At 35.1% G+C, this 26,999-nt stretch overlaps 2 protein-coding genes across 3 annotated transcripts in view; one reads left to right on the forward strand and one right to left on the reverse strand.

Annotated features, from left to right (window-relative positions):
* LOC145691031 (uncharacterized) overlaps positions 1 to 26,999 on the reverse strand; it is a 101,318-nt gene that overhangs the window by 24,336 nt on the left and 49,983 nt on the right. The gene's annotated exons all lie outside the window — the stretch shown is intronic.
* Positions 12,852 to 25,009, forward strand: LOC145691037 (uncharacterized). Its single transcript, XM_081766627.1, has 5 exons — positions 12,852 to 12,868; positions 17,958 to 18,184; positions 19,409 to 19,586; positions 20,753 to 20,849; positions 24,781 to 25,009. Exons 2-5 carry the CDS (start codon positions 17,966 to 17,968, stop codon positions 24,842 to 24,844), a joined length of 558 nt encoding a protein of 185 aa, XP_081622753.1. The 5' UTR covers positions 12,852 to 12,868; positions 17,958 to 17,965; the 3' UTR covers positions 24,845 to 25,009.

Raw genomic sequence — 26,999 nt, forward strand, 5'->3', positions numbered from 1 at the left:
TCTAGCTTCACAGCATCCTGCAAAAGATAATCCACTGCGTGTAAATAATTACATGCAATATATTAATACTTTATTATCGTTATTTGAAGAAACGAATATAAAATTCCCCGTTGAAGTAGCAAACACAAACAAATTTGAAAATATGTATAATTCCGTATTTACTAAGGAACAAATTTCTATTAATCCATATGGCATTGATTATGACAATGAAACAATTTTTCCGTTACGTATAAGCGAAAACATCCGCAGGTAAACATATTGATTTATTGTATTGTGAGGAAAATTTCAATAGTCAGCATTGTCTTATAAAAAATCTCAATGTCTTGTTGGAAAGTCATAAACAAAAAACTTATATCAAAATGCCTCAATGGATTTCATCTAAAAAATGTGTTATAAATATTCAAAATAATCATAATAGATGTTTTATATATTGTATTCTAGCTGCATTGCATCCTGTAAACAATAATCCACATCGTATAAATAATTGCATACAATATATTAATACTTTATTACTGTTATTTGAAAAAAACGAATATAAAATTCCCCGTTGAAGTAGCAAACAAACAAATTTGAAAATATGTATAATTCCGTATTTACTAAGGAACAAATTTCTATTAATATATATGGTATTAATTATGATAATGAAACAATTTTTCCGTTACGTATAAGCGAAAACACATCTGTAGGTAAACATATTGATTTATTGTATTTAAACTCTCAGTATTGTTTAATTAAAAATTTAAATGGTTTAGTTAGACATCAATTAGGTACTCATCAAGCATTTATTTGTAGACGATGTTTAGTATCTTTTTATAACAAATCAAAATTAGATGAACACGAGAAATTATGTAAAGAACACACCTAACCAAAATTAACACGCCGAAACAAGTTGTTTTAAAATTTTGTAAACTAAAATTATTATTACAAAATGATGTCATAATTGTTGCAGATTTCGAAAGTTTACTGAAACCGATAAATAAACAAATTGGATCCAATACGAAACAAATTCAGGAACATGTACCGTGCAGCTTTAGTTATATTGTGTGTTGGAGTAACCAATATATAAAATCAGACCTAGTTATTGATCGTGGTGAAAATGTATCGATTAATTTTATGTCTGCTATGGAGAAGGAATTAAAGAAAATAATAAATATATTAGATCAACAAAAACCAATAATACCATTAACTAACTCTCAGCTACAGGAGTATAATCTATCTACTAAATGCTCTGTTTGCGATAGTAATTATATGAATGAAAATAGAAAAGTGAAACACCATAATCATTTAACTGGAAAATATATTGCAACGGTGTGTAATAGCTGTAATTTGCAAATTAAACAACAGAGTAATTTTATTCCTGTATTCTTTCATAACTTATCTGCATATGATGCACATTTATTCGTAAAAGAACTAGGTTGCACACCTGGCAATATATCTGTAATTGCTGAACGCACTGAAAAGTACATCACATTCTCCAAACATTTTAATTTTAACGGTAGACCTATTGAGTTACGTTTTGTGGACTTATATAAATTTCTTCCGAACAGTCTCGAAAATTTGGTGTCAAAATTAAAACCTGAGCAATTCGTATATACAAAACAAAATTTTTCACACGGTAAGTTTCCTTTAACTCTCCGTAAGGGAATTTATCCTTGTGAACACATAACAAATTTAGATAAATTTAAAGAAACTGAATTACCTGTAAAAGAGGCGTTTAATAGCAAATTGAACGGAAGACAAATTTCCGAGACCGACTATTAATATGCACAAGAGATTTGGCATACGTTTAATTGTCAAAATTTAGGGGACTACCATGATCTGTACTTAAAATGTGATGTACTTCTCACAGCAGATGTATTGGAAAATTTTCGAAAGACGTGTTTAAATGCTTTTAGCACTGACCCAATTAATTGTTTTACTGCGCCTGGTTTGGCATGGCAAGCCATGTTATATAAAACAAAAATTAAACTTGAACTTTTATCAGATATCAATATGTATGTCTGTAGAAAAATCGATTCGTGGAGGCATCACACAAGCTGTATTAATGTATGCCAAAGCTAATAATCCCTACGTACATGATTTTGATGCAGAAAAAGAAAAATCCCATTTACTCTATATTTACATGAACAATCTGTACGGACTATGAATGATTGATTATTTACCATATGGTGGTTTTCGGTGGGAAGACAAAATTGAAGATTGGCAAGACAAGAATAAAATTATTAATTGGTCCACTGATAGTGAATGTTTTTTTTTCTAGAAGTGGACTTAGAGTATCCAAATTTTTTACACGAATACCATTCTGATTTTCCGTGTGCTCCCATCGCGGGTTAAAAAAATAAGACAAAAAGTCTCCGAGCCCGATGATATTCCTTATTATTTGCTTATAATTTGTCTTGAATACTTTCTTATACCTTTGACTAATATATGCAATTCCTCCCTTGAAACGAGAACATCTTCGGAAGCAAACCTAAGACCTATACACAAAAAGGGATCAACTACGGACCCAGCAAATTATCGTCCTATCTCCATTCTATGGGTTTTCTCCAAAATTTTAGAAAAAGTTATGTATAACACATTGTAACCCATTCTGGAAAGGGATGATATCTTCACAAATAGCGAATTCAGTTATAGGAAGTGCAGATCAATTAACAATATTGTAGTTGCTTTTCTAAGTAATATATATAAAGCAAGAGAGAACAAACCTAAAATATAGGGAATTTTCCTGTATCTCACAGAAACCTTTGACATTGTTAGTCACAAAATTCTATAACATTAATTACATACTTATGGTATTAGAGGTCTTGCTAATTTATGGTTATAATCTTATTTAACTAACCGCATGCAATATGTAGAAATAGGATCAACCAAATCAGAGGCAAGCACATCAAGCACGGAGTTCCACAAAGATCAATATTAGGTTTTATACTTTTCGTTATATGTATTAATTATTTTTCCGATTGTATAATTCCCAACAAAAGCGTCGCTTTTGCTAATGACACATACATTTGAGTATAAATCCTAAATCAGCCTTGCTCCGAGGAATACATACTTAAGAACATGGCATTTAGACTTACGAATGGGTAAAAGCAGACCAACTCAACTTAAACACAGCGAAAACAACAATAATGAATTTTGATGAGGGAAAACTAAACTCTCTACATATACGTTAAATACATATAAATGGAGAACTTATTCAGGTATCTCAAACTTATAATTTTTAGGACTAAAATAGATTCTAAGTTAACATGGGATGAATATGTGAATGTTCTGTTGAGGAAACTAAGCTCGAGAATCTATCTTATACGAAAACGTAGTAAGAGTCTAACTTCGGAAACATTTTTTTTAAATATTTCGGCTTGATCCAGTCAATTTTATCATACAGAATCATTTTCTGGGGTAATACCTGTCATACGATTAACGTATTTACAACGCAAAAAAAGTGTTATGAATAATGCTATCAGTTCAAGATTGTGTAAAACTTTCTCAAGGTCATTTTTTTACTTTGTGAATATCATTCTTTTCCAAGTGTTTTAAAACTTAATATTTACAGGGAAGATGCATGGGACCTTTAAAAGTTCTTGGGCCCCTCAGGGCCCTCCACCCATCTCACCGTGGGGTCTTGCGGTTTATAGATCTAGCACTGCTCACAATGCTCATCACAGCGAATGGAAGTTAACACATTCTCCAATCTACAATATTGTTTTCGGTCCTCATATCGTAAGAGTTGACGCAAAATCAGCAGATTCATTTCAAGGTGAATAATGCAACAAGTAATTATAACTACAATAACAACAATCGTAAACTAAAACACAAATTTTGCATTGAGTTGACGGAAAGTTGCGAAACGATGTCCCGAAAGACCCATATAACCCTAAGAGTATTTGCACACGTCCCCGGCAATGCCGGATCCGGCACCGACAATGCCGGAACCGGAACCGGGGCTGCTTTGCACACGCAGCCGGCAAAACCGGAGCCGGATCCGGCAATGACGGTGCCGGCGCTGCTTTGCACACAACATCCCGGTAATGCCGGTGCCGAAAGGTAGTTTGAGTTTGAACGTGAAGGAGAGAAAATGAGTCCGTTTTATACATTATATGAAAAGCTGAGTACATATGATTCGAAATTTTTTTATTAACTACTTTCGCATGTCTAAACAAACGTTCGATTTCTTAGTACAACGAATTAGTAATCATATTCAGCCCTGCTCAGATTTTTTTTTTTTTGCAAGAGCCGTGTAATATTACAGACTGACTTGAATAAATGGAAGGGTCGTTCAATATCTGAGAAATAGCTCAATGCAAAGAACAAGGTTAATTGTATTACGTCAATCAAGTGACGTAGGAGGATTAACGTCTAAATCCCCAAATATCTTTTCTTTAGTACACAAAGGTATATTTGCTCTTTGTGTGTGTGGATGTGTGTGCACGAGGTATATGGCCTTCTTTTGGTTTCTTTCTCTTTTTTTCACTTTTGTTGCCATAATTTTAACATCTATTTAAATTTCTCAAAATTGAAACATGCTGAGATCAAGCTATTCAAAATAATAATAATAATAATAATAATAATAATAATAATAATAATAATAATAATAATAATAATAATAATAAGCTCTACAAAGGCAACATTGCGGCTGCCTATTCACTCAGTATACAATCATTCTTTGGAACAAATACCAGACAAGACAGAGCACATATTTTTATTACGATCTATAAGGTAAAACAGTATGCAACCACAAGAATAGAAATTTTCTTGTTCTGTTTGTGCATTTTCAGTTCTTTCTGTAGCTGTGTTGTAGTTTTTATTTACTTTAATTTTATTTACAACCTTTGTTATGCTTGAAAATGCCTACTTCTACGATTATGATGGATATTTATACCGTACATACTGGGTTGCATAATTAACAGGAATAAGCACTGGACAACTATCTTAGATTCATAATTTCTTCGTATCTCCATTTTGTTCATTTCCGCCAAGTTGATTTTTTAAAAATTGTGACTTCATATATGCTAAGACATATTCTCTATCAAAACGAATCCAACGACCCCTTTGTTTAAATCGTTTAAGTAAGTTTCAGCTGTAGAAGATAACAAATTAATATACATACATACATGTGTGAAACTCACTTTACGCGTTGCCGTAGTTGGATAATTCAAACAAGATCCGAATTTCCCTTGCTGAGAATTTATGTAAATAGCAAGCCACTATATCTGTGGTACCTCACAGCCATTTTTATTATTTCATTCTTCATTATATATTCATATGATGTGAAAAAAAGAAAATAACAAAAAACCTGAAGTAAACAAAAAAATCCAAATACAGGAAAAGAAACAAGAATACACAACGCCTTGCCACTCACTCACTGTAGCTAGATTGAAGAAACCTATCAACAAGCCGGCTCCGTCTTTGCCGGCTGCGTGTGCATCTACGCATAATAAAACATTGCCGCCGACAAAACCGGAGCCGGAGCCGGCACCGACATGTCGGCGGCTAGTCCGGCTGCATTTGCCGGAGCCGGGAGTTCCACCGGCTTTTTTGCCGGGTCGGAAAGCGTGTGCCAGCTACCATTTGATTACATTGCCGCCGACTCCATCGCCGGCATTGTCGGAACCGGATCCGGCATTGCCCGGGACGTGTGCAAACGCTGTAAATGACTGCTATGTCATTGATCTTAACTTCCACTTAACGCTCCGCCTATGGAAGCCGATACATACAGAGGTAACCTGCGTGGTTGCTAGCCCATAGCTCGCTAGCACATTGTTACAATGGGACGGAACGTAATGCGCAAGTAGTTATACGTTTCTTTCATCTGGCAGTAGACACTGGTACTCCAGGGGGCTGCCACATCATCAGTATTTAAGAAAGCAAAAGGGATTGCAATCTAAGCGTTAACGGCTGTCTTAGCACGTATTCATGTTTGCGAAAAATATAGGGAAACTAGTGCCATGAAAAGAAGGCAATAAGTTGCAAACGTATTGTTTTAAATTAATTTATACGTGTTATATTAACTTATTAATGTTGCAGGGCTACCGCTGATAGCCTCGGTTGCGACCAAATTCCGCAACTGGTTCATCTAGTGATGGATAGTCGGAATATTCCAGGTTTTTCCCTGGCATGTCAATTCCTGGGAAGGAATTTATTTCCATTTCTTTAGTTTATTTTCCAAAGTATAAGAACCATATCACTGATTACTTTATTTTCATTTATTATCATTTACTTCTAGTTTTGAATAATTTGGAGGTTTAAAAAAATAATATTCGTTGACTGCACTTTATATAACTAATTATTATGATTTTTTTCCATTTGCACTAGAAAGTAGCAAAGTACTAATTTATAAATGATTGAAAGTAAGCAGCTTGTAAAGTAATGTAAAAATTCTGTAGAGATAGAGGGAAAGCACACACCCCGAACCTTCGTTAGTAATAGATTCCGGTCTGTCACTACCCGCTCGGGAGAATAATACTCCAGGAAGTAAATGTTTTAAGTTAGTCACAAATTTTATATCATGGGGGTAAAGGTGAAAAAATGAGCCCTACGGGGCCTTGTACCCGTGCCTACTACTATTGCTACTATTCCTACTCCTTTTCCTCCTACTACTACTACGTATCCGCACAAAAGTAAGTAAATAACTTTTTTAAGTATTATTTTCATTTTATTATAATGATAAAAGTGTTATGAAAATTTAAAATAATAAAAATACTTTTCCTTGGGCCGGGTTTGAACCCACGTGAAAACTAATTTTCCTTACTAGTCGTAGAGCGAGCACGCTTGGCCACGAGGGCCGCCAGAAGCAACCGTTTGATTTACGCTAGATGTACAGCTCATAGATGACGAGAAGAGCCCTAGCAGAAGTAGTGTGACGTAGGTATTGGCTCGACCACTTTTCGCACGGGTGTTTCAAATGACACCACGGAATAGCACACAGATAACTTTAACCGGAGTAGCAGACGACATCTAAGTATAGACCACACCTCAAAAACCGAAAATGGAATTGACCGTGGGGCCAGATACGCCACCACTCGGAGGGCTGTGTGGCTCGGTGCATTGTTATGATGCAGTCGCCAGGAGATGGCGATGGCTGGGCGGATGCGGGCGATGCGTTTCCTCAGCTGTTCCAGGAACTAGAGATAAAAAATTGCATAGACAGTCTCCGTGTGGAACAAATTCCCTGTGGATCACTCCTTGTGAATCGAAAAAGCAAATGAGCATGCTTTTCACTTTTGATTTCGTCATGCGCACCTTTTTGAGGTGTGGGGAATTTCGGGTGTGCTAGTCCGCGCTTTGACGTTTGGTCGCAGGGTCTTACTCAAACATCCACGTCTCGTCCCCAGTCACCACATTGTCTAACAAGTTTGGATTTTCACTCACTTCTTCGAGAAAGTCCTGGCAGATCCGTTTGCGAACGTCCTTTTGCTCGCCTGTCAACACTCGCGGCACCAACTTTGCACAAATTTTCCTCATTTTCAATTGTTCGTGCACAATTTCGTGAACTTGGGTTTTGGCAATGCCAAGCTCATCGGCAATCATGCGAACAGTTAATCTTCGGTCACTGTCCAGCAAATTCTTCACTCTTCCAACATTTTGCTCCGTTTAGGAGCGCGAAGGTCGTCCTGACCGTGCAGCGTCTTCAACTTCTTCTCTCCCCTCCCTAAACAGCTCGTGCTACTCGATCTTCCAATGGCGTTATCACCGTACGCCGTCTTGATCATTTCATGAGTCTCTTTCCCAGTTTTACCGAGCTTCACGCAAAATTTGATGGCGTAACGCTGTTCCAAAAGATTGGCCATGACGCAGCGTGACGAGGGTCACTCGCAGAGGTTACGATGACAAGCGATCTTTACCCTGCTATGGCTGGCAGCCGACTGGCGCTTCTTCCTGTCTTTTCTTAGACCCACCTCAACCAACAACAGGTGGAGTAGCCGCCGTCAGTCTGTAAAAAGAAAAGAAAAAATCAGTCCTACTACTTTAAGGACTGACCCTGTATTCTTGGAATGCTTAATCGATTGCCGAAAACCGTTTTTGTTTTATAGTGATCAACGTTAAAAAACTTGGAAATGGTTGATTTCTACCACTTCCGGATTATGGATCATTTCAATTAACTATCTCCTCCGAAATAATTACTCTACCCATAGTTTGCAAAAATAAATAAATAAAATAAATAAAAATAAAAATTTGCTTTCTTTCAAGGGCTATCGTGCGCAGTAACTTAGTCGCACAGCTATCGTGGTTATTATTATTATTATTATTATTATTATTATTATTATTATTATTATTATTATTATTATTATTATTATTATTATTATTATTAAGTATTCTACCTGTTGGCAGGTACTGGGACTAATGGGAGATGTGAGTGTGATTGTGCGTTTTCTTAGGTTCTGGTCTGGAAATTCTTCTTTCACATTTCTCGATCTTCAGCTTCCTCTTTTAATTCTCAATATTTGATTTCATTTTTCAAATCATCGACCAACTGCATTCTTCTTCTTACTATTCCTCTCTTACTTTTCATCTCTTACTTTCAAGTTTTTTCTTCCTCAGTGGGTTGAGAAGTGGCTAATACGTTTTAATCTGGTTCCTTATAATTATTACCAGACTGCAGTTTCCTCTATCTATTTTTGAATACTATTTTTAAGAAATTGAATTATTATTATTATTATTATTATTATTATTATTATTATTATTATTATTATTATTATTATTATTATTATTATTATTATTATTGCGTCCATGTTCTGTTATTCTTTTAACTGTTAGAGGAAAGGTTCATTTTTTCAACAGTCTCACTTTTTCTATAATGGTACTTCGGTATTATACTTAATGTTTAGTTAACTAATGAAGTAGCAGATCTAGTTGTGTGGAGCCTCCATTTCATGTTAGCCTTCGGTGATCATTTAGTACTGTTCAGCGAGGTAGTTTAGCAGAAGTATAATGTTCTTATAGATTATTCGTTGTATTGTTATAAAACAGGAAATGATACAAGACGCTGTGTTTTCTAAATTAAAGTTTTGGGATCCTCTAGTGCAATGGTTCCAACCTTTTAAACAAGCGCCCACATTCTTAAACCCTACATACTTCACGCCCACATCATTCACGCATGTCTTTGACCGTATCTGCAATTTTAGTTGTAGCATTGTATTCTCAAATCATCAGTAATAGCAACAAAAATAATAACAATAATATTAATAATCTATACTGTATATAAGACAGTATAAGTGAGTTACAAGTTATCGATCAAGCCATAATACTATAATTAGCAAAAATACTATTTTTGATGAAAGCAAGGGTTAAGGAAGGAATTTTGGAAATATGTATCCTTAGGGGCGTAAATAGGATAGTGTATCTTGCTAATCCCTGAGGTAAGGAAGATGAAACTAGGCATATAAACTAACCATTAAAAATAACTGAACATGTTTCTTACAGTTTCTGAAAATTCCGCACCTAAACAAGAAAGGAGTAATTCGTATAACATTAATTTTTCAACTGTATTTTATTTCATTAATTTTTAGAAAATGATAAATGTAAGAATTCTTTATATTGGAGACCTGAAATTTCAAAATTAAACTCAATTAAAAACAAACCAATACATGTTTAGCTTTTCAGAAAATTCTGTCCTAGGAGGAGGATGGAGGATAGTGTCTACCTATTAAATTCTCTGCATTTGCTTACGTTTGAGGAGTGAAATTTGGCTTTGACTTCTTAACTAAAAATAATTGAACGTATGTTTCCGGAAATTCCCCTCTGAAAGATGGGGAAAAGAGACTATATCTATAATATCCAGTAGCGTCTCGTAGTCTGTACAAGCACCGGTTGCAATATCAAAGGTATGTAGGTACGCGCAAGTGTTCCCTCCCCCAGCATTCTTGAGTCTTATCCAAAAATTATCCAGGAAATATGAAGAGGAAAGTCTTTTAAGCTCTATTTGTATATTATTGATTAAATTATTTCTACAATTGATTTAATATATAAGCTATTTCCTTTTTTCAAACAACCACTATCAGTGTACGTTTATACACTATTTATATACAAAACCTCTACACTCATGTTATTGAACACGAGATAAATCGAATATATAGTATGTGCTGTAAACCATGAATGATGGCGTTAATCCGAAAAGAAAAAAAAGCAAGAAAATTGCATGCACGCAGGTAAACAAAATTATTTAATTATATAATTTATGCATCATTTTAGAATGGTAGGTATTTCTTCGATTTTTTGGGCTTCAAATTTTTCTATGACTTCATTGAAATCTGAAATGCTGCTCGCCAAGTTTCTCTGAATAGAAAGCATCGCTACTGCAAATATTTTCCGCTTTATTTTCTATAGGGTCCAGAAACACCTCGCTCCTCCGACAATATGCTTTTTGTTAGCATTTCTTTGTACAAATATACGGTACAAAAAGTCGATTTTCAGAAATCACATATTTTTGACTATAAAGAAGCATCAAATCTAAGATTTTTCCTTCGAAAATGAAAAAGAAAGTTTAACATTACAACACATTAGGCTGAAGAACACAGATGAGTGTTGGAAGTGAATGATTTGATATTAATTTATGCTCTCCGGCGGAAATCGAACACGGAATCATGTGCACGAAAGACACAGAGCTAGGGATTAGACCAGTAGTAAGACATTTTCTTCTTCGAGACTCGATCGACCCCCCCCATAATAGGATTGTTAAAAAAATAAATCTTATCCCAAGAATTTTCACCTTTGTATTGTAAATGTTAAATAAAATTTATTGACTTCGAACGACAACCCCCCAAACTTTCAGCCTGGATCCGTACCTGCTACCACCAGACTTATATTTGTTCTGTGCGAGTTTATGTTTTGCGAATAACTTCTTTCTTCCAAGCGTCTGTAACTCCCTCACCCTATCAATTGAGTCAAGCGCTGCTAAGCGGAGGAATTCGTAATTACAGAAGCTGACCAGTTGCGGAAGAAAGGCAACCGCAAGAGAGCAATAAGGGAAGATAGGAGCGATGTAAGAATAAATCCACTTCCCCATGTTAAGAGATAGGAACTCGCTGCCATATGCTCAATGTTACTGTATAAGTTTCATGTATAAGTTTCTTATGAGTCTTCTATCTTTCCATTCCAACCCTATCTTTGTTAGAACTCCGAACAACAATTTCCAATTCACGCGGATGTAGAATGCAGTTTTGTAGGAGGATCATATTTCGAAGAATATTAAGCGGAATATCTTATTTTTAATTGACTCAGTCCTACTACTTTAAGGACTGACCCTGTACCTTTCATCTCCCTTCGTTACCAACCGAAAGTGGTAAAAATAAACCAATTCCGGTTTTACGTTGAACACCATAGGGCAAAATTGATAAATAGGGAGAAAGGCTTTCTGTAATGGCAAATTCTTTAGATTGGATCTGGCAAGAGATTACTGAGAAATAAATTACCACACACAAATCAAGCCCAAAACTTGGCCAAGCTCGGCCAACAAATGTATAGATCTTAATTAGGTTGAGAGCTGCTCACCACCGAATTTTGTTCCGATTCGGCCAATAGTTATAAAGAAAATGCTGCTGGTTAATTAAGTAGTTATCGAGAAATAAGGTATGAAATGCAACACGTGTCCACCCTTTTCTTGGCCGAATTTGACCACAGAATATACCAGTACTTATTCCTTAGGGAATGGGCTAGTACCCCACGAAATTTAGCAAACATCCGGCTAGTATTTAATTTAAAAATAAACTCTAGTAAAAACCGTAAAGAGGATGACGTAATATGTTCTCAATTAATACGGGTACCGGAATTTGTATCATATTTCTTTCACTTCTAGTATTAATAGAGAGATTACTGTCGAGATGGAATACACTCTTGGGGTACTTAATGAATTACATAAAATCCCTTCTAGCTCTCCAATCTATAACATTCAATTTATAACCGGAAGTGATTCATATATGCCACTTCTGCTTTTAGTATAAAGGTTAGAGTCGAGCAGGGGCGGATCCAGGACCGACTTCTGGGGAGGGCGGTGGGTTGTCATACTGCTACTTTTAAAGGCTTCAAATTTTGGGATGGGTTTTATTTATATATATAGTAGTAATGGGGTCACTTTAGGACACTTTTTGGCCCCTGGGTCCCTGCCTCAGGACCCATGGTCCCTGGCTCGGGTCAATGACCTAGGGGTACATAGGACCACCCCCCTTAAATTTTGGAAATTGCCAAATCTAAAAATTTGGTATGGTAGCCTAGGACCACAGTATGTACCTCTATCAGTATTGGGGGTCTATGTCGTTCCCTTTCATGGGTAAAAAATTGCCAAACATTCACATTTCGGAGGTTTTTGACCTAATTTATCCCCTTGGATGAGGTGTTATTACCCTATATAGTTATATGGGCGTATACCGGGGTCCATTACTTTTCATAAGACATGGGTACATTAATGCACTCATTGAAAAATTTGGGAGGGGTACCTTGGCCCACCCCTTAAATTTTGGAAATTGCCCAACTTAAACATTTGGTATTATAGTATAGGACCCTAATATGTATTATGATAAATTTGGATGGTCCACCTCGTTCCCTCCCAGATAGCATGTAAGCTTAAATCAAGGGTCGCTTTCCCTTGATTTTGGCTTAGCAATGTACAGTTGATGCGACAAGCGACAATCAACGTTTATTTTAGCTTGTTTTTAACTTGAAAAGAAGCTTGAATGCGACAAGCGACAATCAACGTTTATTTTAGCTTGTTTTTAACTTGAAAAGAAGCTTGAATTTATCAACTTTCTACTAAGCCTATTTCAAGCTTGATTCAAAACGCTTGACGTTTGTCGATTGTTTAGCAAATGGAGCCATCTGTAGGATTGGTGAGTAATCTGAGATTTGGCGCTTGGTTTCTTCCAAAAGGTAAACAAAGGTAAGCTATGTGTATGAAATGTAATAGTAAGCCCTACTTTAGTTTTAGTTACAAAATAAAAAGGTGATTTTTATTTTAGACTAGTGCGCTGAGCGCTTTTAGGATAGTATTACTTTTCAAATATGGATGGAATTTTATGTTTATACCTTTTATGTTGTTTTCTTTTTTTTAAGTGTGTTCATCCGTATAATGTATACCATATTTAACCATTGGATTCTTTCAAGTCAGTGATGGCTCTTGACAATTAGCATCAGGATAGGCGCCCGAAGGGGAGGGGGGTGGGGCCCGGGCCCCCTTTGGCTTACGAAAATGTGTACGTAATATAGGAAATCATGTATATTAAATACCAGGCGTAATATAGCAACCATGGAGATGGGCCCCTCCCTAGAAAATTTTCCTCGGGCACCCCTGAATATCAGTACAAAAATTAGAGCGTTAACTTCAGCAGACGGCTTTATCATATTAAAAATTTATAGGTGGAATACTTGATAACTGTTAAGGCATTGCTTTAGCAGACGGCTGTACCATATTTATATCGATTTTATGGTCATTTTTCACTAGATTTGAGATAATACTGTTACATATAGAGAATTTTGGAACTTGGGGGCCAAAATCAGGTAAAACCACCGTGTTTACAGGAGAAATGAGTTGGTGTTACGTAACCGTAATTACTAACATAACTAACCAAACCTAACCTAAATCATCAAAAACAGAAAATATAGGAAGAAAGTACGAATTCAGGTAAGATCACCATGTAAAAATTATTGCAGATATTTTATGTATTTTTCCACTTTCCTCGTTTATGTGCATGTCCTTCGTCGCTGACACGCCTGCTCTCTACGGACGCATCCCCTCGCTCCGCTCGGGACTCCCAGCTACACTCCTGCCCTGACTCGGTTAGATGGCATTCGTGCTTTTTTTTGTGGCCACCTAGCACAAGTTGGTTCGTGGTTTATGCACTAGCTTCTCATTTAGTGGATATTCTACAAAAAGGAACCGGGAAATGCAATGTGTGAACATTTGGTAGAACCATCTGCTCGAGTAATGCCCAAGTATCTTAACCCAGCCTAACCTAAACTAACCCAAACTAACTTAACCTACCTAAACCATAAAAAAAAAAATACAAAATATATACCAAGAAAGTACAAAATTTAAGCAAAATATTGCCACCCCCAGTTCAAAAAATATGCCGTTACATAACACTTTACGTAGCATAGCTGAGCGAACGAAGGGGAATAGATGCCCCGCAGGGCTCGTTTTTTTTCCCCCTACTTTTTAAGTTACACGCGTTTGGCATTGCAACCATTGCAGACGGTCATTTTCCAAAGCTTCATATGTACTTACTGCCATCTCATTCCTTGCTTGTATTCGTCTGCCTACCGCCTTGTCAATTAGATCCACCATAACATACTTAATTTTCCATTTCGTAGGATTCTATATAACAGATACGATTTATTAAGTCTAAACACATTAAAATAATTTATTTAATTAGGTAGAGCCATCTGCTAAAGTTAACCCCATATTAATAATGAAGGTAGTTAAATGATAATGTAAGTGTTTTAAACTCAATAAATTGTATGTGCAAATGAGTATACATAGGAAAGTATGTATGTTATGGTGGAGCTATTTGCCAGGGCGGAAGGCGGTTGAATACAAGCAAGGAACGAAATGACAGTATTTGTATGTTAAGTTTTGGAAAATGACAGTCTACAATGGCTGCATTGCCAATCGTGTGTAACTTAAAAGATAAGGGGAAAAAACGAGTCCTACGGGGCTTCTAATCCCCTCCGCTCGCTCAGCTGTGGTTCGTGAAGTGTTTGTAAAGTAGTGCCTCAAATCTAGTGAAAAAATCAACAAAATCGATTTAAATTTGGAGAGCCGTCCGCTAAAGTAATGAAAATTACGTTTTATCTCTACAATCGAGGAGAAAACTGCTTTGAATTAATACATTGCCTAAGCTTTCTTGTTTTAGCTTTCACCGATACACTAAAAATTTTAACTGATGTGGCTTCCCCAAGAATCGGTACGGATGATATTTAAATGCAGCAAGCAAGCCTGGACATTTCACTCATTTTAGAATGCATCATGCTTATCTTTCGTTCCTTATGTTCTTCCATATTTATTCGGAGGTTGGGGGCAAAATTGAAGAATATAAATACTTATGTCCGACTTTATTTAGTAACAATTACTTATTCTAAGGTATACTTCATCAATCTTAGATTAAGTGATATCACTCATTTCATCGCTTTACAATAAGAGCAAGGAAAGGTTCGATCGGGTATGGACTTTTGGGTTTACGGTAAAAGAACGATGAATTTCGAAAAATTACTTATTAGATATTAATAATAATTATAAATGGATTATTACGCGAAAATAAGTTGGCATATTAGTTTGAAGTTTGTTAGGTAAGAAGTCGAGGGTGTAAGTTTGAAGAAAACTAGGTTTTTCGTTGCTTACATTTTTATCTTTTTATCCTCTAAAAACAGTAACTTCTGTCTCTTAATTGATTTTAGTGCTTTTGTTTACTTTTTTTTTTCTACCAGGTGAATGAAGTCTGGATCTAAAATCTCAGAAAAATATTTGCAATCTGAACGGATGTAATAAAGAAATAACGCTATTTTTCAGGATTGGCCAAAACCGTGTTTTTTTTTTAACTTTTTTTCACTTAAACCGGAATGTTTGCTTTGCACCAGTTTTTTTTTTTAATACGTTTACCTTAGATTAAAGTGGAGTAACCGTTGCCCCCTTTTTTTTAAGAGTAAAGGTAATTTGAGGCTGATGATTCGATTGAACAGGGTCGCAACCTCGAGAAATGAACGCAACTCGCTCAAACTAGAGGTCATAGGTCAACTAGTTCTGCAAATGATTTGCCATTACATCATAAATTATTCAGCAGTCTACTCCTTCAGCATTGGTTAAGCTTGAATTTTCCTTGTCGGAGGCATGATAGTCCACAAGTTGAGTGGGGGTTGGATTCGTGAAAAATACTTTTTTAACTTGTCTCTTTAGTTGTGATTTTATTTTATCAAGTTTGGAGTTCCCGCCGAACTGCCTGTAGTGCGCTGCCACACTAGCGGACGGTCAACAAAACTTTTCCACAGAAGCTGATTAAGTGTCTAAATTTATAACATTGGAAAGTAGATTGACGAAACAGAGATTTCCATTAGGTTTGACTGTTGTTAATAATAATAATAATAAAAAGTTTTATTTAGAAAGATAGTATGAATGGTCCAGAACTATTAGTCACTTCCTGTATTGATTAGCAAATTAAATTAAGCCTATATTTCTGACTGACTAAATTAGATCTTCTGTACTATATAGTCTTTTAAAATTGTCCATTGATTTAATGTGTATAACTATAGAGTGATTCCATTTTGCAGTTCTTTCCCTTTTGGTTCTTAAGTGGCTCCTAAAATATTCACAAGTATGCAAGATCACTGCAACGTATTTCTATCAGTTGACCTCCGTGGATGATGGGTCTGTGGATTTATCGCTTTTGTTATCAAGGGATTCTGGTTTCGAGTTCAAATGAAGAACAATATCTCTCGAGTGCAAACTGAGTAGTGGTTCGGATCTCACTTTAAGCTGTAGGTCCCGTTCTTCATAACCCCGCTGTTATGTCCTTAACCATAGAAAGACGAAGGTGGGTCAAATTTGCCCGCACTTTCTTTTTCTCTTTGCCCGAACAAATGAATTTTACAACGTTTGAATTTTTTGTATTTTCTTCTGTAATCTAAACTTAAATTTAGTTTTATTAGAAAGCACATTATTGTGGTAGTTTTTTTTTTAGCGCAGGAGACTAAGTACATTTTTTTAGCAACTTAGAAATGTTAAGAGGAGTACAGTTTTACTTTGAAAGGATCATGTAAACTTATCTATTCTTTGAATGGATGACTAAATTAACATAATCTACTTTTATACGTTGAGCAAACGTAATACTCTCAGGTTTAGTATAGTAACTTGTCTACACAGGCTAATGTATTTCAAGCTACTTCATGTCTGCTAACCAAATGCGGTAGTAGTCTGTACTGGGACTTGTAATATTTCCTATTAAAATAAAATTTCACAAGTCTTAAAATAATTTTACAACTCACATTTATTAGTAGCAGTCATTAAATAACTTTAAAATACATTAGTAGGGTTCAAATTGGAATTTACAACCACGAGCCAAATTGACCCCTATTAGTCTTTCACGTGACCAATTATAGTTTAGTCTTCCTAGGGTTAATGTTAAGATACACGGATGACTAATGATAGTGAATGATTATGAAGGAATTAGTGGCATGAGAACGGGAAAACCCTCACGAATATGATATTGTCCATCATAAACTCATAAGGCCGGAGATTGAACCAAAGATCCGTCGCACCAAAAGGCAACGTTCTACCTCTGAGCAATCAACCCTTTCCTTCCGCAGTGCTGATGAATGACGTCATACTCTAATGACCTGGTCATAATTCTGCAACATAGTGGTCTTCTACACACGTCTTCCTAATTGTTCCCCACTTTTCCCCCCAAGATTTCTGATTAAATGAACAGCGAACTCATATTTAAATAAAATCTTTGAGTTTTGTCCCACGGTTATGCGGGGCAGCCTAAAGGAGACGGTGATGTGAATGAATTAAATAATGGATTGAAGAAAGTGGAGGGGAACGGTAGAACCCTGAGAAAATCTACGCACACGGTGTTTGTCCACCACAAACGTACACCCATGTCCAAAATTATTGTCGCATGTCTATAAATATGTTGTTGTAGGAATAAAATTTGATAACGAATTCGCCCTGTATTTCTTATAATGTTGGTATGTGCATAATCGGCAAAGACATGTATGTGGCAAATTTCATGTCAAAAGAGCAGTAAATAAGAACAATAAAACGAAAATAAAACTTTCTTGTCCATTTGTTTTACTCATTCTAATTTACGTGCTTATAATTCTTTCCCTATAAAATTTTCCACAAGAAGACAGTTATAGATATGCGACAATCATTTTGAACATGAATGTACATTTAATTGTTTCAATGGTTTGTGAAATAATATATTTTCTAGTTATATTAACACCTTCAAAACAATATTTCCTAAAATTTATTGCAGATATCAGAATGGTATTTGGCCAAATGCAATCTACTTTAGCTGACCTTAGTGAAAGAGTATCTTCCGTCGAGAAGAAGGTCGACACACTTCTAAGTAATGGTGTGAGTGTGAAAGCAGAGTCCATAAACGAAGAATCCGAACTTTTTGGCCTTCTGCCTCTGCGAACGTTGAATGATTTTCAAACATTTGAGAGAAAGCTTGAAGAACCTAACTTCGGAAAGAAATATGTAAGTATCCTATCAAACCTGTACAAGTTATGAAGCAGGTTTCAAATCTTTGTTATATCTTTTAATTTACGTCTTTTTGGAACATCTCTCTTTTGACTAAATGTTAGCATCAACTCCATTTTTGCCAATTTAGCCATTATCATGTGCATTAGCTATGGACTATAATTTTGGTCAACTTGCCATTCATACTTGCTAATATAGTCATTTAGGCGGCAATTAAATCTTTTGCAGTCAATTTTTTTTAGAAAATATGAAAAACCTAAAAAAAGTAGTTTATCTTGGTATTTTTCTAATTCTTTTGTTTACAACAGCACTTACATTTTCACAGTAAATTAGATATCTTTTATCAGTCTCACCTATCCGTCACGGTAAATTGGGATTCCTGGATCTGGTTTCTCCATAATCAATTTGTTTGATTAGTTTCTAGTGTATTTTTAGTTTGGGTGGAGTTTTTCTTGTTGAGATGCGTGCATGTGCATGTATATATTTTTGTGATAGATCAATAGTGTTATCAAGCCATACCCAGCATTAGAAGTTGAAAATAATTCAAGAGATTTTATTACTTCTAGTCAATGAAGGAACAAATTGTATTGTGAAACTGTTTGATTTGAGGATATCAAAAGATAAATAATATTAGAACATCTTTGTAAACTAGTAGACTTAAAGTACCAAATATTTAGTTTCTTTATTCCTAAATTCTGTTACCTATAAGTTAAGGTAAGTTGAGCCATTTTTAGCTAGTTTTTGTGCGTCATTTAGCTATTTTCTGACACTACTTGTTGGCAGCACTGATTAACCCACTGTTACTTGTTACTTTTGGAAGTGTATGTAATTTCCATATACATACACACACACAAACACACACACACACACATATATATATATATATATATATATATAGTATTTTTTTCTAATTCAAACGGACAATGGTCCTTTTAAATAACCGCTATTCCGATATAAAGCTGAAAGTTACCAAATAAATCCCAGGCAAACAGTTTTTGTTAGTCACGTAGCCCATTTGATACGGCCTTCCGTGAAACTCAGAACCCCACGCCTTTTTTTTTCACACTTCACATTACGGTTTCTAAAAATTAATCTAGTTTCATTCATGCTTTGTTTTTTTTTTCCACTAGTAGAAAAACATAACAATACGGACCCTTATATATATTGTTTTTCTTTTTGATTTCAGCATGCATTAGATCTAAATACTTTCCTTTATTTCAGGTAAAAGTATTACTGTCAATTGGTGGTAAGGATTTTAAAAGGTTTCGCTCACAATGCAATCAGAAGAACTTTGTGCGACAAACTCGCAATGGAATTCTCCTACTCTGGCAGGAAACCAAGGATCATGAAGCAAAAAAGCACACCTTTGGGTCCAACCAAATGTACAATAAGATCAACAGTAAGTTGATTTGAAAAGTTGTACTGAAATATTTAACTTCATTTATTTATTTATGCTAGTAACCATACAAAATTCCAGTTTGCTAATTATTAAGTCTTACTTCTCTCGTACTGGACGTGTGTTCTCATATTAGTATGTCCCAAGCAATCAGAAGTAATTATTCATGAATAAAGTATGCTTTGAGTACTTTAGGATTCTTTTACTGTCAAGTAGTAAAATATGTAAATGTGTTCACCCTTACTGGGTGAATATAACATCTGTGTAGAATGTATAGGAAATTCAATAACTGATCCAACACTCTGTTGTAAACAAAGCTTTACTGGCAAAGTACATATTTAAACAAATCTTTGCTTTGAAAAGCATTCAAAAGAATTTGTAAGGTGTACGGAAAATCTAAAACCAAATAAAATTCCAAGGTAGGAATGATTCCAGGGCTAAATAAAGTCAATAGTGTCAACGAATTTAAATTGAAGTACAGTGTAGGAATCACTACTGTGAAGTATAATTTTGCACCAGACATTTCGTGTATGCCTGTAAATTTGATACTGTCTACCACACGATTATAACTTTGTTGGGTTGGCAACACTGTTAGTCTGGTAGTATTACATAGTATGCCAAACTGTCTCCCCTGCCGATATTTTAAAGGTGCAAAATTTCAGAGCTCTTTGTCTAACACTGGAACGCAGATAAAACACTAGAAGAACATAGCTTTCGAAGTTACCATAATTCCAGTATAAAAAGAGAAAAGTTGCAGGCTTTCAAGACGGCGAATAGTCAAACTTTCGTCTTTCTGTCGTCTTCATCTTTCAATTTTTCGTGACAACGAAGGTAGCCAAAACCTAATGTGTTTTGTAGTGTTATTTAAGGTGACTTTAAACGTTGACTCAAAACCATATCACCACTAAGGGCACCGGAAGAAAGTCTTGTTACACTTGTATCGAAAAATGTAACTTTTCCATTATATAATATACCAAAAGTGTGGTGGAAGATAACTTTCTATAGTACCCTTACATAAAAATCACAAAATAGGGGCCTAGCTTAGGTGACTTGAAAAATAATATAGGAATTAGTTTCAGCTCTAGGTATCCATGTTTAGAAACCATACCATAATTCCGTAAAGCTATTTAAGAGGGAAATTTATTTCAAATGACAGTTTTTCTTTTCAGCTGCTGTTCGTAAGATGTACACCGTCGCAACAGAAGAAACGGTGAAGGAAGTGTTGGGTGTTTGGCTGCAGCAGGCGGAGCCTAGACTACTGCGTAGGTAAGTATAGTTTTACCTATTTTCCTTACAATCACGAGAGAGATCGGAAAGTTCTTACCATCACTAAATAAGCTAGGGATCTGCAACTTAGTCCATGGACGCGTTCTTCTCTACATATACGTTTTGTATTCACTACATTTCTCACATCTATAGGTCACTAGATCAATATCATATGCATAGAATTCTGTGGATTTGGAGGAAAAAGAGATTTACAGCGTTTCAATGCCTCTTACTTTCCCGGACCCCAAGATATGAACATCTTATTATAATAATTGTAATCCTTCCCTTTTTCTTCCTTTTAGGATATGTATCATAAAACGCTTTTGTAATAATTTTAAATGAGAAGTTACTTCCATATTTCAAATCTTAAAAGATTTAGAGATATCGACATTTTATTAGAATAATTGTAATCCCCACCTTTTTTTTCTCCTCTCCAGATCGTTTCTTTCCCTTTTTACTAGCATGTCAAAAAAGAAAAAAAGGGCCGAAACACGTGGCAAAGTATTTTAAATGAGAAATGGAAATACTGAACTTCAAATCTCTCACCTTAAGGGATTAAATACTTTACTATAATAATTATAATCCCCATCCATTTTCTTTCCACCCCCCTTTCTTACCTCCGAGGCATATTTCAAAAGCGCTTAAATTCTTATCTACTTATTTTAAATAATATGAAAATACCAAATTTCATGTTTCAAACCTTCATAAATTCAGAGATTTCGACATTTTATAATAATTGTAATCCTCACTCCTTTTCTTTCTCACCTTTTTTTTCTTTTTTTTCCTTTGTACTAAAATATCAAAAACCGCTTAAATATGTCAAATTATTTGAAATGAGACATCCGAATATCAAATTTCAAGTCTGTAACCTTAAGGAATTCGGAGATATGGTCATATTTTAAAAATACGTCCCACAATTATTTTCCTCCCCTTCCTGTCGAGTTTGCAAAAATCCTTCCTTAGTGGTATCCTACGTAACAAATCCCATGTACTGTCCATATTTAACTTGTCTATCTTAAGCGATTTGGCCTCTGCAAAGATCTGTCGGTCACTCAATCACTTAGGTCTTTGTATTTTATATAGCGAGATGAGTTCATTTTTACGCACTCATGTATTAGTACACAGTGAAATGAGATGAAATGTTTACCTTGTATGTATTTATTATTTTATTATCCCTTATAATTTAGCAACTTGCCTGTTACTTTCCTCGGAGAATGGAAATTTTAACTAAAATCGAGATTCATTACTGTTTACATTTCTATTTTCTTGTCTTCTGGAAGAAAGTACCTCTGTTAATTTTATTTTTTGATTACTCCTATCTGCTGAATGAAATCTTTTTTTTTTTTTTTTTTTTTTAAGAATAACTTTTATTCCTTGATTAATTTTGGTGTTGATTACTTGTTTTCTATACTGCAGGAAATTTCATTTTTTGAAAACTGCGATGTCAGAGTAATAGAGAGATAGGCACTTACTGTTATATTTGCCTTCTAAAAACATTTCCTACCTGCTGCATGAAAAACAGAAAGCAACTAACCTATTTTTTTCTTGACTAATTTTAGTGTTATTTTACATCTTTTCTATCTACTGAACGAACTCATCTCATGAGAGAAAAACTACAATACCACCCTCTTTCTTGATTGATTAGAGTTAATTACTTCTTTTCTATACTAAATGAAACCATCTTACATTCTGGAAAACTCTGCAATGCTATTGTAATGGAGAAATATGCAATTGCAGTATCTTCCAGACGATAAGATTATTTCGTTTAGTATAGCAACAAGCAATAAAGTACTATAATTAATTAAGATACAGATGGTATTGTAGTTTTTTTTTTCCTTCTCAGAAGATACGGTTTCATTCAGGAGATAGAAAAGAAGTAAAATAACATTAAGACCAATCAAGAAACAGATTTTTTTTCCTAGAAGATAAAGACTTCAGCAGTTAGAAAATTTTGTTAAAAGACAAAATAATAGTAAATGCACATTTCTCTCTTACAAAGACATTCCCGAGTTTTCGGGAAGATAAGACTTCATTCAGTATGAAAAAGAAGTAATCAACACTAAAATTGAACAAGAAATAAAGGTTAATGTTTTATCCACAAGATAAAGACTTCATTCAGCAGTGGCAGTAATAAAAAAAAATTAAAAAAGTATGAGTAGTTTTTTTCCCCCAAAGACAAAAAGATTTCAATAGGATAGAGCACGCCAAAGTATGCGTATGCGTAAACACTCAACAACAAATTAACAGGAAAATAAAAAGGGAGACATAGGTCTTAAAATGCATTCAGAATTTGACTGGATTGAAGTAAATGAAGTGATTTTCCTGCCTTGTGCCATGTACACTGAGAAATGTTTCTGCTTTCAAAGATGGGATATAAAGAACTAGGTCGATAGGTCGCAGGAGTATTTATTACTTCTCTATAATGAATTGTGAAACGACGCTAATGACTCCGACACGACGTTCCATGAATATGGGTCAAATAAACTTAGTGTTACATTTACGGTAATGAGTCATCCCTTCTTCATTTGATATGTATGATGAAGGCAATATGCATGTCTTCCTATCAGTGATTCTTGTGTTTTGAAAGAATGAAACGTTGCAAAGATGTATTCCTCCGCTGTAAGGCTCAGGATTAAAATCTGTTTGTTTTACTGTCACAAATAATTCCAGTGAATTGTTGCTTAACACCTCTTTACGTGTTAGTCACCAGTAACTTTTTTATTTTTTATTTTTAAAGAGAAATATTTCATTGAACCTCTAAGGTATGTTCCAAACTCGTTGCAAAATGGTACGAAGTTGTCCGTGTACACGGTGCCTACTTTAGTAAATTCTACACTTTCCCATGCGTTCTGTTGTACGTGACGCAGGATAACGCCTTGTAGGTCATCATCTGCCATTTATGTTGCTCCGTGAAGAATACAAGGTATATAGGTTCACACACTTATGACCTATCTTTCCTGTGAATCGTGAGATCAGATTGCATTTCATACAAGGCATGGAGAGAAAATTACAGAAATAAGTAAATATTTGTTCTTCCATCTCTCAGTGATTTCTTATATCAGTGATTACTTCGTTTGTTTTTCGTAACGCCGTGCTTATACAACAGTACCGAGTGAGTCAATATGACATTTTCTGGATTTATCTCAATTGATGCTCTCACAGAACAATGCACATTTTCAGCTAGTAAATTAAAAAAAAAAAACTTTACTGAAAATTTACTGGCACTAGAACATTGAAATAGGTAAAGTGAATAAATACCATGCAGTGGTACCAGTGATGAAACGAGTAACATACTTCGTGACTCGTGATCCCGAAGTAGTCAGATCCCTGACCCTGTATGACCCAGACAGATTCGTGCGATCCCGAGACGACTTAATATCAGACTGTGGGAGAGTATGTTGTAATTGTAACAAACGCGATTCTTTCCTTTCAAGTGTTTCTTATGAGTGATCGTCAAAATTTAATCAAATAAGGCTGTAAAACGTAAAATGTAGAATATAAGGGATGCCGCTAAACCGAAAGAGTGTTTGGGTAATGTTTGTGTATAGTAGTGTTTAAAATTACTTTATTAATTTTCAGTATGGGAAGATGAATTATATTGTATTTGACATAGTCAAGACACTTTGAATAAGAAGTGTCACACTACAAATCTAACATCTGAATAGGTGAGCTCGATTAGGGAATATTAATTCACTATAAAAAATTCTACCGTAATGCTATAGAGATCATATTTGGAGTGCTTCCAAGCCATGGATCACCAGATCTGAAAAACGAGTGCCAGACTCTGTTGCCTTGTGTGGCACTTACTTCAAAGAATAATAATGTATTTTAATGAGAGCGTATTTATAAGGTAAACAATATGAATGTTTTCTTTTAACTGTGCAATCAATTACATGTTTTTCAGTACGTATTTATGATCGTTATTTTGCAGAGAACGAAGAAATTCAAAACCTGTAGTGGAAGGTCACACCGTTGAAGTTGAGGAACCCAATTAAGGAAATAAGTTAGAAATAATACAAAATATGTAAATAAGTTCAATAAATAACATTGTAATACAAGCTGATTGTTTTCATGGAACCTTATATCAGTTATTGCGTAGAATGTAGGGATAATTTATTTCAATTATGTAGCAGCAGGATGCGAAATCATAACAGTTATGATCGGGGAGAGATAGGAGTAAATAAATAAGTAAAAAAAAATGCACTGGAAAGTTTTGAAATGAAGATTTCATATATTGAACATCCAAAATTATTGATATATGTAAGGTTAGGGATAATGCTTATCCACTAGGTTGTCCACTAACTGCACAGATTTATTGTAAATAGTTTGTATACTTCTGACAGTGTCGATGTCACCTTATCTCTCCAGTAAATTATTGAGGATGAATTTTCTTCCAAAATTTTGAAGTATGGGAATGGCCATCCTCAGTATTTCGCACCCTGTGTAGCAGTGGTTCTAGGATTTAATTTATATTTCTTTCTTTCCTGAAATCTGATAATTTAAAAGTTTGCTTAGCCCTTGACGTTTGTCTAGTGGTGTACGTCTTTGGTGCGCCTAGGGTCGTGGTCGATTCCCAGTGGAAGACCTTACAAACACTGAACGCATTACTGTTCGGATTCTACAGGTCAGTGTCTCATGTAAAACTTCGTGCTGAAACGGGACGCTCAGCTTCAACATCAAACTGTGGTTAATGGTAAACTAATTGGATGCTGATCTGTCAGGTCGCATAGTATATTCACCAAGGAACTCAGGAAAAGTGTTGCTTTCTATGTTGAGATAAGATACTAATCTCAATAGACTGGAGTATGGGGTATATATTCAACACCAATGTTGTGTGAGACATGGATTTATAATTTAACATGATATTTCAATAATGTTACTCAACAGAAATAAACCTGAACCTCGTGCTGCAAAGACGCATAATGGACGAAGGAAAGAAGCATAATACAGATTGTGAAAGTATACATTATTTTGCTTTCATTTTGACCGAACACAACTATTCTTTTTCAGAACATTGCTTATGTGGGTTTAACAGTTCTTTCGTCGTCACCTTTACGTTTATTTTTGCAGGATTATTGTCTATATGAGGTTGATTTCATTTTGTATAAGGTTTGATGTGAGGCCCAGTAGTGTCAACCTTGATACAGATTTGTTTCTGCACGTGAGAAAATGATTCATCTGGTTGGCGTCATGTATAATGTTTGATGTGAAGGTTAGTATAATGTTCAGTGTGTAAGTTACATAAATGATGGTGTGTGTTCTTTTGCCATCTGAGGGTGTTTGGATATTGCCACCACTTTATTGGCATTCTTTTAAAAACATTGCAGAAACCATAGCTTACTACTATGTTTACTATTAATAGTAAGTATGGTATGGTTTCCCCTATATATATTTAAAATAATGCCAATAAAGTGATGGCAATATCTAAACACCTCAGATGGCAAAAGCATACACACCATCATTTATGTAACTTACACATTGAACATTATACTAACCTTCACATCAAACATTATACATGTCGCCAAGCAGATGAATGATTTTCTCACGTGCAGAAATAAATTTGTATCAAGCTTTACAGAGAAGCTTGCAATAAACGAGACATATTAAGCATGTGCTAAACTTGAAGTGGACAGCTTGAAATAAGCTTGAGGTGACAATCCTGTAGCAAGCATTATGTACCAAGTTTGAGATAAACTTGAGGTAACAAGCCTGTAGCAAGCATTATGTATCAAGTTTGAGATAAACTTGAGGTAACAAGCCTGTAGCAAGCATTATGTACCAAGTTTGAGATAAACTTGAGGTAACAAGCCTGTAGCAAGCATTATGTACCAAGTTTGAAATAAACTTGAGGTAACAAGTCTGTAGCAAGCATTATGTACCAAGTTTGAGATAAACTTGAGGTAACAAGCCTGTAGCAAGCATTATGTATCAAGTTAGAAATAGACTTGAGGTAACGAGCCTGGAGCAAGCATTACGTATCAAGTTTGAAATAAACTTGAGGTAACAAGCCTGTAGCATGCTTTATGTAACAAGTTTGCAATAAGCTTGAGCTGACAACCTTGAAACAATCTTACAGTATAAGCCTACAATATGCTTGTCGCCTGTCAACTTCGTCGCTTGAATCAGCCTTGATATACGCTTACAGACTTG

The sequence above is a fragment of the Thermobia domestica genome, chromosome 7 (genome assembly GCF_964235325.1).
Source record: "Thermobia domestica chromosome 7, izTheDome1.hap1.1, whole genome shotgun sequence".
Classification (NCBI taxonomy): domain Eukaryota; kingdom Metazoa; phylum Arthropoda; class Insecta; order Zygentoma; family Lepismatidae; genus Thermobia; species Thermobia domestica.

Bases quoted from the DNA above. Each gene is read 5' to 3' on its own strand.
- LOC145691037 (XM_081766627.1), top strand. From the start codon at position 17,966: ATGGTATTTGGCCAAATGCAATCTACTTTAGCTGACCTTAGTGAAAGA. The intron at 18,185-19,408 runs GTAAGTATCCTA...CCTTTATTTCAG, and splicing joins CTAACTTCGGAAAGAAATAT to GTAAAAGTATTACTGTCAAT. The intron at 19,587-20,752 runs GTAAGTTGATTT...TTTTCTTTTCAG, and splicing joins AATGTACAATAAGATCAACA to CTGCTGTTCGTAAGATGTAC.